This window comes from Gekko japonicus, unplaced genomic scaffold, assembly GCF_001447785.1.
Source record: "Gekko japonicus isolate JY-2015 unplaced genomic scaffold, Gekko_japonicus_V1.1 scaffold92, whole genome shotgun sequence".
Classification (NCBI taxonomy): Eukaryota; Metazoa; Chordata; class Lepidosauria; order Squamata; family Gekkonidae; genus Gekko; species Gekko japonicus.
In genome coordinates, this window is record NW_015169780.1 from 1,941,613 (window position 1) to 1,959,501 (window position 17,889).

The window sequence follows — 17,889 nt, forward strand, 5'->3', positions numbered from 1 at the left end:
TGGGGAGCCAAAACCTCCTGGATATCCCAGGCCCCAGGACCATCAAACTTGCTGTGACCAGGGCCAGGGCATTCTCGGTGGTGGCTCCTACCTGGTGGAATGAGCTCCCAGAAGAGATCTGGACCCTGCGGGACCTTGTGCAGTTCCGCAGAGCCTGCAGAACAGAGCTCTTCTGCCAGGCTTTTGAGTAGGAGCCGCTGCCACCATTATTCCACCAACGCTTTTTCCATCACCGCACTCTACCACCGCTGGTGCGGGTATCATCGGGGGGGGTGAGACGTCCCTGGCGGATGACAGGGTTGTGGGGACATATACTGCTGTTGTTCTGTTATAACATCTTCACAACACCATCTTGATTTTATGATTCGGAGTGAGTATTGGAGCACCGATATTTTTAATAACTGTATTATGTTGTATTGTATTTTTATACTGTTCTTACTGCTTTAATCTGGCATTTATGCCCTTGTTAGCCAACCTGAGCCTTCGGGGAGGGCAGGATACAAATCTAAAGAATAAATAAATATAAATAAATGTGTAGACAGTTCATCCATCAGAACTGGGATATATTGCAGGAATATGTTTCTGAATCTGGCTCTCATTGTACTGCTTCTGCTCAGCACAGGATACTAGCTAACCTTTAGCTGTAATTGTTAGAAGACAGTAATCAAAGGCTATGCTGTGTTCAGTTTTCTTTTATATGGACTCTGCTTGGCCCTGGACACATCTGTGGCTGGCTAGAACTGTAATTTCTAGACAAAACACTCTTACCCTTGTGGTTGGTACACACTCCTTGCTAGCTTGATGCTTCTAAGTGAAGGAAGGCTGAATTTGCAATGAGTAGTGGGGCCACTGAATCCTTAACAAATGGCTAGAAAAGCTATTGCATTGGTTATTTCCCTCTTCCTCTCTCTGTGGCATTGTAAATAGTAGTTCAATAATTATTCCAATCTAGATGATCCACTCTGGCACAGCTGTTTATAGCAGACTAGACTAAAGGAGGTACACTAAAGAAGAGTGGCCTATTCCCATTTTCCAATACATAAACTGATGCCTATATAAGCTTGCACTGCATTTGCTGCATCACTGCTACACAGTTTCCAAATGGGGTACAGGTACTATGAACATGAGCATTAACAAGAAATGGTTTTCCTAAAGGTGTTATTTTAGACCTTAAGGTAATCCTGGCCTTTCATTGAAATGAAGGCACAAAAAGCAGTTGAAGTTAGATGGGACCATACCAAAGGCACAGTGGTTCCCATGACAAAGGGCTGTCCTGATAGAATAAAATAGCTACCATTGACTTGCAAAGTGGGGAGAGCAGCTCCTTTTAAGCCAAATACCCTTCTTAACAATGGGATACATTTTAAATACCAAAACATCATATTTATTTCATGTTGTCTGACGAGACAGTCCAGAGCTTATCTTCCACTGAAGAATCAGGAATTCAGCAGCGTTTTGATTTTATAACCCACTCGGCATTTGGGTTTAGTTGATACAAATCCTTCATGTAGGCATCAATATCAAGGCAGCGTTCACCTGTTTGGGAAACACATTGTTATTTGAAGTCACAGATTTCTAAACTTAAACTTGTACACGGATGTGAGGGAAACGGCTAACTTTCCACCCATGGTGAAATTCTGACATGGCAGCAGAAACTATCATGTAAACAATCACTCTCTGTTAATATCTGATTTCAGGATGTACTATAATAAATGTTTTGACTCTGCTCTAAGTCTGTACATTGAATAGCCTTACCAATATTTCCCCCAATTTCATATAAAAACACCTCTTCTTTCTTCAGCTCTTGGACAGTTCCACTAGAAATGAAATGAAACAAGATGATTAGGCACAATGCCAAACAACTTGGAACCAAGTGCTACTACTGTGCTTAAAAAAAATTGCTCACTAGTTAGGAAAACTGCCAATACACTAAAATTATCCTTGCATTCCCTTTTCCCATCTGTTAACTTAGTAAAATAAGGCAGAAGTCTATCATACTCGAATGATAATGGAAAAAGGAGTCACACACGACAATGAATTCTATGGATACAAAATTTCCTGAAGGAACGCGGATTACATTTTTCTGCCTACTCTCATAGTGGGTCAGTGGGTCATTTGATTTGCTCCATTTGCCCAGATTGTATTACTTTGATGTTGTCGCAAACAAACAATGTTTATGCTCTATATTACATGTTTCTGGCATTGTTCTATATGTTGTAACTGTTACTTTAAGGATTTCTACCGACATTAATTGGGGGTGGGTACAATGGGAATGGTTTCACTGGTAGTACTACCATTCCTGAGGCTCTAATCCTGCCACCAGTAGTGTGATTTAAATGCAAATGCAATTTGCAACTGCAATGACTGCGTAATTAATATATTGGCTGTTTTGTTAAAAAAAAAGAATCAAAAAATTGGAAGGTCGTGTTCAAGGTCCGGAGAGGAGAAGCAAACATTTTTTCACAAAAATGGCTTCCAACACAAGGCAGTGGTTCAGTGGTAGAAGCAGCCTTGCATGTGCTCACCAGTTTATTTTTAATCACAAAACAAGAGGGGGAAAGTATTCAGCCTGGAAAGAACTAAAAAGCACCCTTTAAAAGCCAACACCAAAATTTGTATTAGCATAACTGGGGGGTGGGGGGTGGATTATGCTTCATATTGTTGCAGACGGGACAACTGCTGCCCAGCAGGTGCCCGTGGGAGTGCTGCATCTTCATGTTATACATCAAAAACCCATTTCTCAAGAACATAAAAGATGTCTGTGTGATCCCTTGTCAAGAGAATGCGGGGGGGGGGGGGGTTTGTTGCAGATGGAAAAATATGCGAAAAAACGCCCTTCACCATACAAATGAGGTGTCTTTGTGTCAGGCAATAAACAAAAGCAAAACAGTTTGTCAAATGCTAGCAAGTATCTTTCTTATATATATTTAACTACCAGAAGAGATCAGGGCCCTGGCGGGACCACTTACAGTTCCACAGGGCCTGCAAGACAGAGCTCTTCCACCAGACCTTCGATTAGGAGCCTCAAAAAAACACCTAAGGAGTGACCCTGTGCCCTGGCCTTACCACCTTCAGACTGCCCTTGCAGCATAAATAAGTAGATCAACTGAGCTGGCGCAGGAACACCACCATTGTCACCTATGGAGTACTGTTTAATCTAGAAATCTCTGCTCTTGCACTTTATCTGACTATTGTTCCAGCACTTTAAGACAATTGATTGTTTATGGCTGTTTTTATGAATGATTTTAATTGTATTAATATATGTATTTTTATGTAAGCCGCCCTGAACCTGCTTCGGCGGGAAGGGCAGGGTGGAAACTGAACAAATAAATAAATAAATCTACTAAGATATCTAATTTCCCCCCTTTTCCACCCCAGTACAATCTCCCAATGTCACTACTATATTCTCCCCGCCCCCAAATCTATATACAAATCCAGGGCTCTTTTTGTAGAAAAAGCCGAGCAGGAACTCATTAGCATAATAGGCCATACCCAACAGCAGGAACGCCTTTGCATGTTAGGCCACACCCCCTAATGTAGCCAATCCTAATGAGTGTCTGCTGTTGGGTGTGGCCTATTATGCTAATGAGTTCCTGCTGGGCATGGCCAACTTGGGAGCCAGCCGGAACTCCGTTCCTGTGCGTTCCTGCCCAAAAATAGCCCTGCAAATATCTAGGCTCCATAGATGAAATTACTAAGCCTGCAACAAAACAGGGAGCAACTGCTAGTTTAGAGGTGTCACAGCATAGCTGTGTCTCAATAAGTGTGGCCAAGAACGACCATTAGAAAATTAAAGGATAAGACATAATTTAAAAAAATCTTTAGTTTATTGATTTCTTTAAGAATGATACTGTTAAATTAAAAATCCATCGATCCTTTGAACAAAATTACTCAGATTTTTTATGGCTCAGCTGACACAAGCCACTGCTTAAGCCAACCAAGTGTTTAGGAAACAGCAAGAGACAGGGTCGTACCTTTTTTGGCTGAGAAACCTGGCAACTACATCACCAGCTTTTAGTTCCTCTGTCAGCTGAATTGCCATGGAAACTTTGGAAAGATGAGGCGCTTGCACCCGTATTACTCCCTGAGGAACATCAGCCTGCAAAGCAGTAATGAAATTGGAATGTAGCAGCTTGCAGCTGGCTTTGAGGAGCTTCTCAGAACACAGTACAGAATAATTAATTTGGACAGATCGCATGCTGAATGCTCAAGTAAAGCACATTGTTCTTCTCAGAGGAGGGAAAAAACACATTACTTATCATACAGTTTACTGAAATGCTTACAGAGTATTTTTTCATAGTGATGGAACAGCCTATTGCATATTTTCACAGAAATAACACGATAGATCATTGGCGCCACATTGAGCCAGAGGTTCAGCATATTATGCAGTATGCTGTTGAAGTAGTAGATTTACACATGAATCAAATTCTGTTCTGCATCTGAACAACAAAAACTTTTAAAATTTGTACTTAAATATCAAAAACAGATCCTCCCCTTTCAGAAATACCAGAAGATTAATAGAGCTTCCAGAAAGGTATGATACAATTCTTGAATGTTATTTTTAAACATTATTTCAGATTCTGAATAATGTATATTTTACTAAAAGGCAGTTATTTTACATCTCTCTCCTTATATATAATTGTGAAGTAGGGTGACACTTTCTGAACATTCCACATGCTCCTAAATCAGTTGGCTCCATGATGTGTCACTCACAAGCTGTCCCTATCCACTGGCTGCGTTGTCTGAGTCCCACCTCCAACATTCCGAACAGTTTGCTGTTTATCTCCCCCCCATAGCCAGTTCGAACACAGAGGTCGTTTGCATATGCGGTCTGATTGGCCTTTGCCTCTAACATTCCAAATATTTTGCTGTTGTTGTTGGGAGTCATTTAATGTGTTCTGAGGTAAAATACATATCCCAATCTTCCCTTAAATGGTCACTGGAGTTGCCAATCTCCCTGTGGGGCCTGGAAATCATCCAGAAATCACCGTGTTCCCCAGCCACAGCACATCATTTCCCCTACAGAAAATTTCCCAGCTATTACAACTGATCTCCAGATAACCAAGATCAGTTCTCCTGGAGACAATGGCTGTTTTGGCCAGTGGACTCTATGGCATTATACCCTTCTGAGGTCCCTCCCCACCCCTCTCCTCCCCAGGTTCTACCCTTCAAATCTACAATTATTTCCCAACCCAGAGTTGGTAATCCTGTAACTGACTATGGAACCGCTTTCCAGACCCTTGGAACCCAGAAGACATGGCATAGGAGGAGGTGCTTTTCTACCTTAGATGCCACTGCATAACCCCAATCAACATAAGTCAGGGTTGGAGGGAACCATACCTGTTACCATGAGGCTGTCCTCCCATACTACCCACTTGGGGCAGCAAAATGACTTGAGACAGCCCTGTCTTATAGCTAATCAGAAGGAAATAAACATGGCTTGCCTCCCTCTATTTTCCCCTTCCCTTTGCCGCCCCACCAGCCATAGCCGGGACACTCACCTGAAGCTTCCTTCTAGAGCTCGTTGTATTTCTTCCCACAACAGGCCTTACTCTTAGTTTAATATAAATTGCAATCATATACAAAACTCCAGCTCATTGGTTCTATCATTTGGTAATCATTCTAGGCTTTCCCCACTACCACTAGATTGGCCCCTTGTATGCTAGGATAAGAGCATGAAAAACATTAACATACCAAAAGTGCTATACAGAACTGTGGTGGTGTTATCACATTTTCCAGGTTACTTCATTTGTAATAAGAGGCAATAAAAATAGTGTTGCTATTACTGGGGAAGAGCAGAGGTGGAGGAGGGGGAAGATGGGAGGGGTGAACAGAAATATACTGCTATCCAGAACAGAAATATACTCCCTAGCTATCCTGGAATTAAGGTGCACAGCAGGACCACACACAAGCAGCTTACTTTGTGATGGTTTGGGTGCCCAGCTTCTTCTAGATGTTCTCCAGAAACATTAAGTACTGTGACCCCAAGGGATAATGCCATTGACACAGGTATAGGTTCATACACAACAACAAAGCAAGCAGAAACTTTCAGCTCACTTGGCTCTTCCACAAATTATAACCTTAACTAGTTAGTTCCTAGGTTTTAGCAAACATCAAACAAACAAACAAACAACCTTTATTGGCATAAAAACCGAATTATAACAGGGAGGAAACAGTTTGAACAGTCAAGGCCCTGTCTGCTGATACATTGCTCGCTTCCTAGCAGCAAGGTATACAAATTTGGCCACAGTTTCAATCACAATTTGGTTCCGAGTAGATAATAAAAAAATAATTTTGCATTAATCAGATTTCCCTGCTTGCTCTCTCAACAAGGGATAAATAAGTGTGGAACATATAGCAAGATAATAAGTACAGTGCAAACAAAACATTTTCAAGGCTATGTCCCGCCGATTACATGTGCATAGCCTGTTAGTGTATGGTATTTTATGAAATACCCACCTATACCAGCACTGCAGGTTTGTAAGTCATCAGTTGCCAGTTCAGAGTACAACAATGACCTAGGATTTGTCAAAAAATCAGAAAGTAACTAATTAGCTTTTGCTGCATATTCACGGGATGGAGCATGAGAATGTCCAAGGCTCCTTCCAGGATTTTTAACCCTCACGATTTGGCATTATTTCTGCTCCAGTCTTTCTTTAGCACCTTGCTCTATACCTACAACTGTCACGGCCAACTCTGTGAGTCTGGAGAGAGCATCTGATCAGCGTCATACGCTGACTAGTGAGGCTGGCTGTAGCCAGCATGTGCTTACATAGCATACAGAGTGCACTGTGTAATGACCCCTCTCAGTTTACAGGTACATAATCAGGTAGCCATGTAGGTCAGCTTGATTTGTACTGTGGTGACCAAATACAACAGAAGACAGGATTACTGTAACAGTTACCAGTGGAGGAACTGGGGCAAGTGCATCAGGAAAATATTTTCAGTTAAGCTTCCTACCCTTCTGTACACTGGAGGCAGATTATAAAGGGAGAAAACGTACATTTTAAAAAAATTGCTCTTCTACTATAAACACATTTCATGAGTGTAGAGGCAATAAAAAAAACTATTATGGGTAAACAGTCCTAGACCATGCCAAGGTAATCCCTCTCTCTTCTTCATACATAGGAAACTAATGAAAGATTTCTGTATTCCTGCCAAACAATTTTTTGTGATTATGTCCAAGCCACAAATTATATTTTGTGCTTCTTCTACCACACCTTAGTTTGCGGTTGAGAAGCAACGGCAAACTATAACTTGCTGCAAGTCCAAAAGTATTTCATTAACAGGTTCATGAATTCTCTCCACCTTTCCTCCTCCCCTCTTGTGCGGCCAGAGGATTCCCCAAGGTGGCTTGCCATGACAATCAAATGATGATTTGACCATTACCTTTGAACCATGCCCATGGATTAAGGGGGGGGAAGCAAGTGGCTGTTATCATAGACTTTTATAAACAAGTTCCAAGTTCACTCCCTGTCTCCACTCCAGGTATTCACAAAAATTGTGATTCACAGAGCCAAACACAGCCTGGGATAGCAATAAGGGCCTCTTTTCCAAATCAGACTGGGAGGGCGGGGGGGTCATGTGCTTATCTGGCTAGTAGTCTACAGTTGGCACAAATTGTGCATGCTCAAATTAGAAGAGAAGAAGAAGAGATTGGATTTATACCCCGCCCTTCACTACCCAAAAGAGTCTCAAAGCGGCTTACAAACTCCTTTCCTCTCCCCACAACAGACACCCTGTGAGGTAGGTGGGGCTGAGAGAGCTCTTGACAGAAACTGCTGTTTTTTCAAGAACAGCTGTGCCAGAATTATGGCTTGCCCAAGGTCATCCAGCCAGGTGCAAGTGGAGGAGTGGGGAATCAAACCCGGTTCTCCCAGATTAGAGTCCGCGTACTTAACCACTACACCAAACTGGCTGCTATGTATCCCTATTCTCACACTGCTTACAGGAAACAATTTGCGGAAGTGTGAGATTTTTTGGTATATCTTTCTAGTACTGAAAAAAGCAGAGTCAATTTAACAAAATTATCCATAAATCAGAGAGTCAACTTAACAAAAAGTAATCCCTTGTTAGAATTTCTCTTTAAATAAGTATGTATATATTCAGCATTTTTTTCACCTTATTTTCCATAATTCATCACCTTTCCCAATTCTGGAGCTAGGCCGGGAGGAAAAAAAGCTTAGTTTGGGAGGAAAAAAAGTTTAGTTTGGGAAGGGGAAGGGCCTAGTTATCCTTGCTCACACATACCTTTTAGTGTTAAAATTAGACACTCTCCCCACCTTCACAGAAGAACTGGGCAGAGACATGAAGAACATGTCTGCTGCCATAGCTGCTTGTTTGGCCCTAAAATGCCAATGGATTTAAAAAAAAAAAAAAAGGATTGTGCACTTCAACCCTGTGTAATTTTACATCCCTCCACAAGATGGCTCTAAATTCACTGTGACTGCATAGTTTTTGCTGAAGATTGACAGTTAACAATATGCATTCAAAACATTCAAGGACCCAAACTTAGTGTGACTGTTGCTGTGTGTCACATTTATATTATGCTCAGGTTCTACAGGAAATCTTAACATGACTGAATATTAAGAGTACAGGGTTAGCCTACTGATACCTAATGACAGCATGTACATCTGACTGACAGACTGAATTTATACCCTGCCCTTCAGGGGAGTCTCAGAGCAGCTTACAATCCATTTCCCCTCCCCACAACAGACACCCTGTGAGAATTTATGACTGACCCAAGGTCACACCAGCAGCTGCATGTGGAGGAATGGGGAATCAAACCCGGTTCTCCCAGATTAGAGTCTGCACTCCTAAACACTACACCAAAGCTGTGTTTCTCGAAAGCTTATGCTACAATAAAGTTTGTTAGTCTTAAAGGTGCTACTGGACTTTTTACTCTTTAGTCAAAGACACAGTTATGGGCACTTGTAAGTACAACTTGAATGTAGTTTTCAAAACTAGATTTTTAAAAATAACATACCTGGATGCTGTTTAGCTTAAGTTCTCTTTCTGCCATTGTGGATGCTTCTATAAACGTATTTAGAATATTTCTGAATCACTGTTGTAAGTGTTTTAAATTGGTTTATTACTATTGTATTGCTATTTTAATGGCATCATAAAACATACTTTATTACTAATTTTCAAAAAAGGGAGGAGGGATGACCCAGGAAACTACAGGCCAGTCAGTGTGACCTCTGTCCCAGGGAAGATACTTGAGGAGATTTTAAAGGGATCGATTGGCGACCATCTAAAGGACAACTTGGTGATCCAGGAAAGTCAACATGGATTTGTCCACAACAGATCTTGCCAGACCAACCTCATTTCCTTCTTTGATTGAGTGACAAGCTTACTGGATAGAGGGTTTACCTGGATTTCAGTAACACTTTTGACAGGTTTCCCCATGGCATTCTGATGGGTAAACTAGAGGACTGTGGACTGGACTCTAGGACAGTTAGGTGGATTGGAAACTGGTTGGAGAACTGCACTCAAAGAGTAGCTGTCAATGGTATTTCATCTGAATGGAGCAAGAGGTACAGTGGGGTGCCAGAGGGTTCGGTTCTGGGCCTGGTACTTTTCAATATTTTTGTAAATGATCTGGATGAGGGTGTGAAGGGGCTACACATTAAAGTTGCAGATGACACCAAATTGGGAGGAACAGCAAACATACCAGAAGATAGAGCTAGAATTCAACGAGATCTGAACACACTGGAACAAGATGCAATTTAACAAGGATAATTGCCGAGTTCTACATCTGGATAACAAAAATGAGGAACATGCATACTGGATGGGGCATACACTTCTAGGTAGGTAGCAGTGTGTGTGAACAAGGTCTTGGAGTACAGGTGGACCGTATGTTAAATATGAGCAGCCAGTATGATATGGCAACAAAAAAGGCTAATGTGATCTTGGGGTGTATCAACAGAGGCATAACATCCAAATTGCAAGATGTCATAGTCCTGCTGTACACTGCTGAGGCACCCAAGTGGCTGCTAGGAGAGCCTTTTCCTGTCATCAGGTCTAGCAGTATATATGGAACATCCTCTGGGAAACCAAAGTGGGAGCTGCTGAGGAACTGAGTGGCCTCTGTCATATGAGGGATGCTAGGTGACATGGGCAATTGGACTTATAGGTGTAAACAGCTCTGAAAGAATCTTAGTTTGTGTGTGATTGAGAAGCCATACTAGGAGGACCTGATGCTATCTCATGAGCTGACGCAAATTGCCTGGTGAGAAAAAAACGCTGATCAGTCAAAAATTATTTTAGGAGTAATGAATTTTTAAAAAAAAATTAAACTGCACCCATTTGCAACTACCACACACTCAGGGTGCATAAAATGTCTTTAAGTTATGATGAAATTAACATGATAATACGTTGTAAGTTTTATACTTACATCATTGATACTTTTGACATCATTGATGTTTTTGTCTTGTTTCTCATGCTTTTCTCGGTCAGGAGCCATTTTTTTCAGAAGCTTCTTCATCGCTTTGTCCTTTTTCTCCTTCTTCTGAGTTTCAGTGTTTTGTTTTCTCACTTGGTTCACAAGAAACGTAGGTACCTAAGTAAACATACAATGCAGTGATACCATAAATTTATATTATTTTCTTAAACTGCCATAACAACCTGTTTAAGTACTTCTAATTACAAAAGTGGGGAAAGGGTAGAATCAAATATTGTTGGAAAAATTGGGCTAGGAACATGAAATGAAGCAGGAGAGTGGCCCATAGAATTCTGTGAGGACAAGCTGTTCATTACTAACATGTTTCAGGCAGCCAAACAGACAATTGTACACGTAGGCAATATAGAAATCAAATAATCAGAAGCAGAAAATGGAGAAGCTCTATTTTCCTTGCTAAAACAAGACCAGAAGCTGATTGTGGTACACACCATGAATATTAATATCGAAAATTAGAATAAAGCTGAAGAAAAATACCAAAACATTCATAGTGCCAAAATAGAATCTTAACAACATTCTTGAAGACTTTAAAGACAATGTCAGGAACAGATTTGCATTGCTATGTTCAAGTAAATGGGAACCAGAAGAAATATGGGTTAAAGACAGAGATTTTATCAAGGAATAATGTGCAAAGACTATGCCTGTGGTCAAAAGAAATGAAAAGCCTTAATGGATAGCTGATGAAACTCTTAAAATTGCTAAAGATAAATGAGGAGCAAAAGTAAATGGTGACAGAACTAGAATCAGAAGTTGAAACATAGTGTTCCAGCATCTAGCACCTAGGGACAAAAAGAAATTAGTGCAAAGAAATACCAGTGTAAAGAAAAGGAAGAGAACAACAATGTGACATTGATTTATTGATTTAATTACCAACAATTTGATTATTTGATTTCAGATTTCATATGCCTATACATTTATGTCTTTACTAGGAATAAGGCTCATTATGGAAATAAATACAACAAGCTCTAGAAAGAGGCTCTGGGCAGGTGCCCTGGCCTTGGGCACTCAGTGTCAATTTGCTGTGGTGACCTCAGCAGGGTATAATGACACAGAGTCCACCTTTTCTCCAGGGGAACTGATCTCTGCCATATGAAGAGCAGTTGTAATTCTGACTGACCTCAAGTCCTCTCCTGGAGATTGGCAACAATGGTTCCCCAGGAGAAAATGGCTAGTTTGGAGGGTGGAGTCTATGGCATTGTACCTGCCTGAGGTCTCATCCCTCCTCAAACCCCACCCTCTCCAGGCTCCACCCCTCAAATCTCTAGGAATTTCCTAACCTGCAGTTGGCAACCCTATCTCCTTCCCAGCCAACCATCAACTTACCGTTATCTGCCCCCTGACTTCAGGTTTCCATCTTCTCCCCCCTCCCCACAGCCTCTACCCAGGAAAAGTACAGTCTTTCTCTGCAGTGGGGACTAAAGCAGCTCATATCATTCTCCTCTCCCCCTTTTGATCTGCACAACAACCTTGTGAGGTAGGTTAGGCTGAAAGTCTGTGAGTGATCTGAAATCACCCAATCAGCTTCCACAGCAAGAACCTGGGTCTCCCCCTGGAGAAAATAACTGCTTTGGAGGGTGGACTCTATGGCACTCTATTCAGCTGAGGCCTCTCCCCTCCCCAAACTCTGGCTTCCATAGACTCCATCACAAAATCTCCAGGAATTTCTGAACCTAGAGCTCGCAACCCTAGTCAGGACTGACCCCAATGAGTTCCCCACAAAGGTCTGCCCCTGCCTTTTTACTGACAGAACCAAGCTTGGTTGCCTAGCAATAGCCACTATGGGGAAAGTGAGCCACACAGCAGTTTTGGCAGTTTATTCAGACAGGGAATGGCCAGGCCGGCAGTGGGTGGGGGAGAGTAGCAGACCTAGCACCCAGTCAATGGCATGAGAGTACTCTTGAGTAGCGGTTGATGGGCCAATGGCAGATGGAGTGCACAGCACACTCAATGGGACAGTCGGAGAGTGCCAATATCAGCATATTTTATATACATAGGATAGGTTTTTAATATTAAGAATGCATTAAAGTTCACTAAGCTTTTCTCTGTAGGTCAAAGTGTGTCTTAAACTGATGCTAGCAGACAAAAAGTAAATATTATTTTTTATCAAGGTTTTTGGCTGTCTTAATGAGCCTTGAATGTAGTGTTAATGCTATAAGGGAGGGGAATATGCTATGTGCTGAATATATTTACTTAGTTTTACTTGGAATATAAAGTTCATTAGTTTCAACTGCTGATACCGGGGTCCAAAGAGTCTGGGGCAGAGGGGGCTTATGCTCCTTATTTGTAAACAACACCTATTGCTTGGGTATGGAGTGGCCTTGGTTAAAGTTGAAAAAGATCATGTCAAGTAAATATTTGAGATATAATGTAACTATGCCTCATATTGTAATTAACCAATGAATGTATGCATATTCAAATGATGCTGTTTTATTTGTAACCAATTAAGATTTCTTTTGCTTATGTCATTATGGGTATAAAACCTTATGTTCAGTCAGTTTTTTAACAGGCAGTTCTGGCCTGAAGCTGTTTTCCCATTTGTTGCAATAAATACCTTAAGAACTTATTCTCCTCACTGGCACTTCACTTATGTGTTCTTTTGGGGCTTGTGGACACATGAGCCACGTTTGTGGTACAACAAAAAAGAAGAACAGGAGATCTGTTTCACAATACTCAAGAAATCAAGGGGAAATTTAAAGCACAGTGTCAGGCAAGGATGTGTTTTAGCTCCCTGACTCTTCAATCTGTATGCAGAACATATCATGAAGAAAACTGGATTAGATTTACATGAAGTTAGAGTGAAAATTAGCAGAAGGAAAATTAAAAATTTGATATATGTAGATGACACAGGGGGTCTTAACATCCGAACTGTGTTAGTTCGAGCCCCGCGCTGGTGTGAGCAGCCAGCCTGTTGTTCCCAGCTCATCGTCCACCCAGCAATTCAAAAGCTTCGGCGAGTAGATAAAATGGGAACCACTCCTTAGAGAGGGTGGGCACACCAATCTCCCTTGTGGGAGGGTATTAGCTGACGGTCGGGACATCCTGGTCGAGGTTCGGAAAAAGGCAGAAGAACTTCTCGGCTACAAAAATCCCTACAGTGGATGTTTCCGGCCAGGCGGTGGCAGTGTGGTGATTTGACATACGGGTCCTGAAGCCTGGTCGACAAGCAGCTATTCGGAAAATGACTGAGCCACGCCAGAAGACGTTTACACCGTGCAGTGACAGCGTGTGCAATTAAATGAATATAGGTTGTCTTCCCTATCCCCTATGAACATTATTAGTCCCCTGTCTAAAATGTGTAACTGTACATCGCTTTGAGCCCACTGGGGAAAGCGATTAATAAATTGAAAGTATTATTATTAAATTACTGACAGAAAATAGTGAAGACTTGAAACAAATCTTGATGGAGGATAAAGCAGAAAGTGCCAAAGCAGGATTACAGCTGAACATCAAGAAGACAAAATGAATGATTACTGGGGAATTACACAACTTTAAGATTGATGAGGAAGAGATTAAAATTGTTCAAGATTTTCTGTTCTTTGGCTCTATCGTCAACCACAAGGGAGACTGCAACCAAGAAGTCAGAAGGACACCGAGACTGGGAAGGGCAGCCACGAAGGAGCTAGAAAAGATCCTTAAGGTTAAAAATGTATCACTGGTGATCAAGATAATTCATACTACAGTATTCCTCCTTGCTATGTATGGGTGCGAAAGCTGGACAATGAAGAAATCAGAGAGAAAGAAAGTTGATTCATTTGAAGTGTGGTACTGGAGAAGAGTTTTAGAGAACCGGGGACTGCGTAAGTGGGTTCTAGATCAAGTCAAGTTTGAACTCTCCCTAGAAGCTCAAATGACTAAACTGAAGCTATCATCCTTTGGTCACATTAACAGAGGACAAGAGTCACTAGAAAAGACAAAACTAGGAAAACTTTTCAACTAGGAAAAATTGAAGGTAGCAGGAAAAGAGGAACACCTAACACGAGATGGGGTTACTTAATCAAGGAAGCCATGGTTCTCAGTTTGCAGGACCTTAGTAAGTCTGTTAGTGATAGGACCTTTCAGAGGTGAGTAACCCAGAAGGTCAACGTAAATTGAAAGTGGCCTGGTGGCAATTAACACATACATAATTACAATGCTATGAAAGTATATCAGTTGCTAACAATTATGTCCAATAACAATGATGTTTTCTTGTACAAACCACATAAAGCCCTCAACTCCAACATTCTAGACTTAACAGATCGATAAGATATAATGTGGAATATACCTGTCTATGGCCGAGGACAGACTGGCAGTTTGAAGCATGAGGGAGTCATGGCAAAAAGATCTGGCACAAACTGTTCCGGGTTTTCCCAGTCACACTGCACCAACTGATGCGGGAGCATACCGGGGAGGAGGTGCAAGGGAGCGTTCGCACTGTTGGCCCACCCCTGGTGAAGGTGCAGCTGTAAGCAGCTTTTTTTGGTAATCCGGTTATGTGTGCTTATGCCTACCGGATCACGGCTTTCATAGTTCACATGTCCAGGAAGCATCCGGGAAGTGGGATAAACACGCTCTCCAGGGTTTGATACCACGTTCACCTGGTATCTTTTAAATTCGGGAGGGAAGCGTTACAAGATGGGTTGAGTACGGCTGGGGAATGCCTGACAGATGTGCCTGTGTGAACGGCCCCTTTAATCCATTTGTGAAACTTTTCTGGCTCGTGGCTATATCAGGGCAAACTGCCCATCTGAACTCAGCCTATAATTCTGCATGCATCAAGCTTTATTGATGTGGCTGATGAGGTATACAGGAAGCAATTAATGTTACAATATATAGGCTTCAATTTCTTCATAACCTATCAGCTGCTGTATAACCAATTTATTTATTTATTTAATTAGATCTGTATCCCGCCCTCCCTGCAAGTGGGCTCAGGGTGGGTTCCATCATAAAATTCACAATACAACAAATAAACAGTTAAAATGTATCTAAAAACAATATTCAGTAAAAGACCGGTGCCTCAACAGATTTCAACCAGAAGCAGTTTATTCCCAGGTGGCCATTTGGATCTGAGGTCACTGGAGGGGTGCCTCAACTGAAAGCCTGGTGGAAGAGCCCTGTCTTGCAGGCCCTGCGGAACTGTAATAGGTCCTGCAGGGCCCTGATTTCTAGGGGGGACTCAATCCACCAGGTAGGGGCCAGGGCCAAAAAAGGCCCTAGTCCTCATTTAGGCAAGTTGGATGTCCCTGGGCCTGGGAACTACCAGGTGGTGTTGATTAGTAGATTGTAAGTTCCCACAGAGCTCATATGGGGAAAGCCGGTCTTGAAGGTATGCTGGCCTCTGGCCATATACAGCTTTAAAGGCAAGTACCAGCACCTTGAACCAGATATGGTACACAATAGGCAGCCAGTGCAGTTCCCACAGCACTAGGTAGATACGTGTTCGCACAGACAACGCAGTCAACACCCTTGCTGTCGCGTTCTGCACCAGCTGCGGTTTCCAGAGCAGGGTCAAGGGCAGCCCCACATAGACAGAGTTACAAGAATCCAGTCTGGAAGTGACCATTGCATGAGTCACTGTAGCTAGGTCATGGGGGCTGAGATATGGGACCAACTGCCTGATCCATCTCAGGCGGAAAAAGACAGACCTAGCAGTGGTGGTGACCTGGGCCTCCATAGTCAGTGAGGCATCCAGGAACACCCCCAGGCTCTTCACCCTCGACGTCAGCTCCAATGGCACCCCATCGAAGGTTGGAAGCCAGATTCCCAATCCCAGTCCCCTGTGACCCAGGTGCAGGACCTCCGTCTTCGATGGATTCAGTTTCAGTCTGCTCTGTTGCAACCATCCAGCCACAGCCTGTAATTTATTCATGTCTTACAAGGCTCTCAAATAGCTTATCAGAAACAAATTACATTTGTAAAAGAGAGAACAGAATTGTCCATATAATATTATTTTATGTAATATCTGTCCAGTGTATTGTTATCCTGTCCTTCAATCTAGAACTGTATGATTCTTCCTTCCCCTTTTATACTCACAATAATCCTGTGGGGAAGGTGAGAGAGACAGCCCAAATGTGTTTTTGAGGGTGCCTGGGCTAAGGTCACCAAGCAAGCCGCCCATCTGATTTGGAATTGGAAGCCAGGTTTACCAGGACTTGGCTTGACACTCTGTCCACTACACTTATACCAGCAACTTCCTCCCTAAATATCTATATAGGTCTTGTCCTTTCTTTGCAGTAAGAAGCCCCTTCACTTCACTCTATTTGGAAAAAAAAAGTCTTCAAAAGAACAGGCACATTTTAAAATATATAAACTTACAGTCCATAAAAGTTTTTGATATTTAATCATAAAGCGCATGACGTTTGCTGTCCCAGCTGCCATAACAAACTCGCTTTTCTCAGTGGTCTTGGAGCCCATGCCATGACACATGAAGAGGTTAGGAGCCATAACCATAGCAACATTCTTTAGGGTCATTTTGTTGCTATCCTGATGATCAATTATCCTTTGAAGAAATTCAAGCAGCGCCTGGAAGGGGAGCAGCATTTGAAGAGCAGTTATGCAACAGGATGAGTGAAACATAACTTTCAGTTAGCATATTTGCAACGATTATCATTGGACCGCATGTGCACAAGTATGCTCCACTTGCACCTTCTGTTTTCATTGTGACAAGTATTTGTTCAAAGCAAGCATCCATTAAAGGGATAGATACATGAGCTATTGTAACCCTGACTCTGACATCTGTCACACTGTCGCTACACTTTGCATGTACGCTAGTTGGAGCTACAGCTTTGGCAGCTATCACATGTCTGAGAAACTTATAAGGGAAGGAAACCCAATGGAGTTGGACTAGCGGCAAGATGGAAAAGCAACGCTAGGTAAAAAGAGTGGCAGGCAGAGAAACATCCTCCTCTCACCCGCTGATCATGGGTCCATGGTATACTCATATTTTGTGATTAAATGTACACATACTTCTTTTCCTAGATTCAATAAATTAGTGAACTTTGGGAATAACATCTAAGAAATGTTTCAAAACTCTAACCTTTAATGTATCTCTGTTTCCTTCAGGAAGCAGAAGGACCAAAAGATTCAATGCTTGCAGCTGATGCTTCTTTGTCGAAAGTCCTGTCAGCAAAACACACAAATGTCTGTTTCTGAATCGTTTCGCATATATCTTACATGACATTTTTATCATTAATACCTAACTGATGCTATTCCAAAAGCATGATAAGAGAACAACAAATATTACATCTTATTTCCAGACATTGTTTCGTGAAGAGAAATCCGTCCCAACTGAGAGTGCCATTATAGGAAATAGCATATGACACCTACTGAAATGCAATTCTCTGTTAAGCAAATGTCTTGTATTAGAGCACAGCAAGTAATTTGTGGTTCTGAATATAGGGTGAAGTCCCAGCTCTCCTTTGGATGTCTAAACTATCAGTTAAAGGCAACACCAT

General features: G+C 42.0%; 1 protein-coding gene across 1 annotated transcript in view; it reads right to left on the reverse strand.

Annotated features, from left to right (window-relative positions):
* Positions 1 to 491: 491 nt before the first annotated feature.
* Positions 492 to 17,889, reverse strand: part of ARHGAP18 (Rho GTPase activating protein 18) — an 83,444-nt gene continuing 66,046 nt past the window's right edge. Inside the window, exons 10-15 of the mRNA XM_015416771.1 lie at positions 17,472 to 17,554; positions 16,751 to 16,957; positions 10,397 to 10,561; positions 3,975 to 4,099; positions 1,756 to 1,817; positions 492 to 1,536 (exon numbers count right to left, since the gene is read on the reverse strand). Coding sequence (XP_015272257.1) covers positions 1,445 to 1,536; positions 1,756 to 1,817; positions 3,975 to 4,099; positions 10,397 to 10,561; positions 16,751 to 16,957; positions 17,472 to 17,554 — 734 coding nt within the window. The 3' untranslated portion in view covers positions 492 to 1,444. The remainder of the gene's footprint in view (positions 1,537 to 1,755; positions 1,818 to 3,974; positions 4,100 to 10,396; positions 10,562 to 16,750; positions 16,958 to 17,471; positions 17,555 to 17,889) is intronic.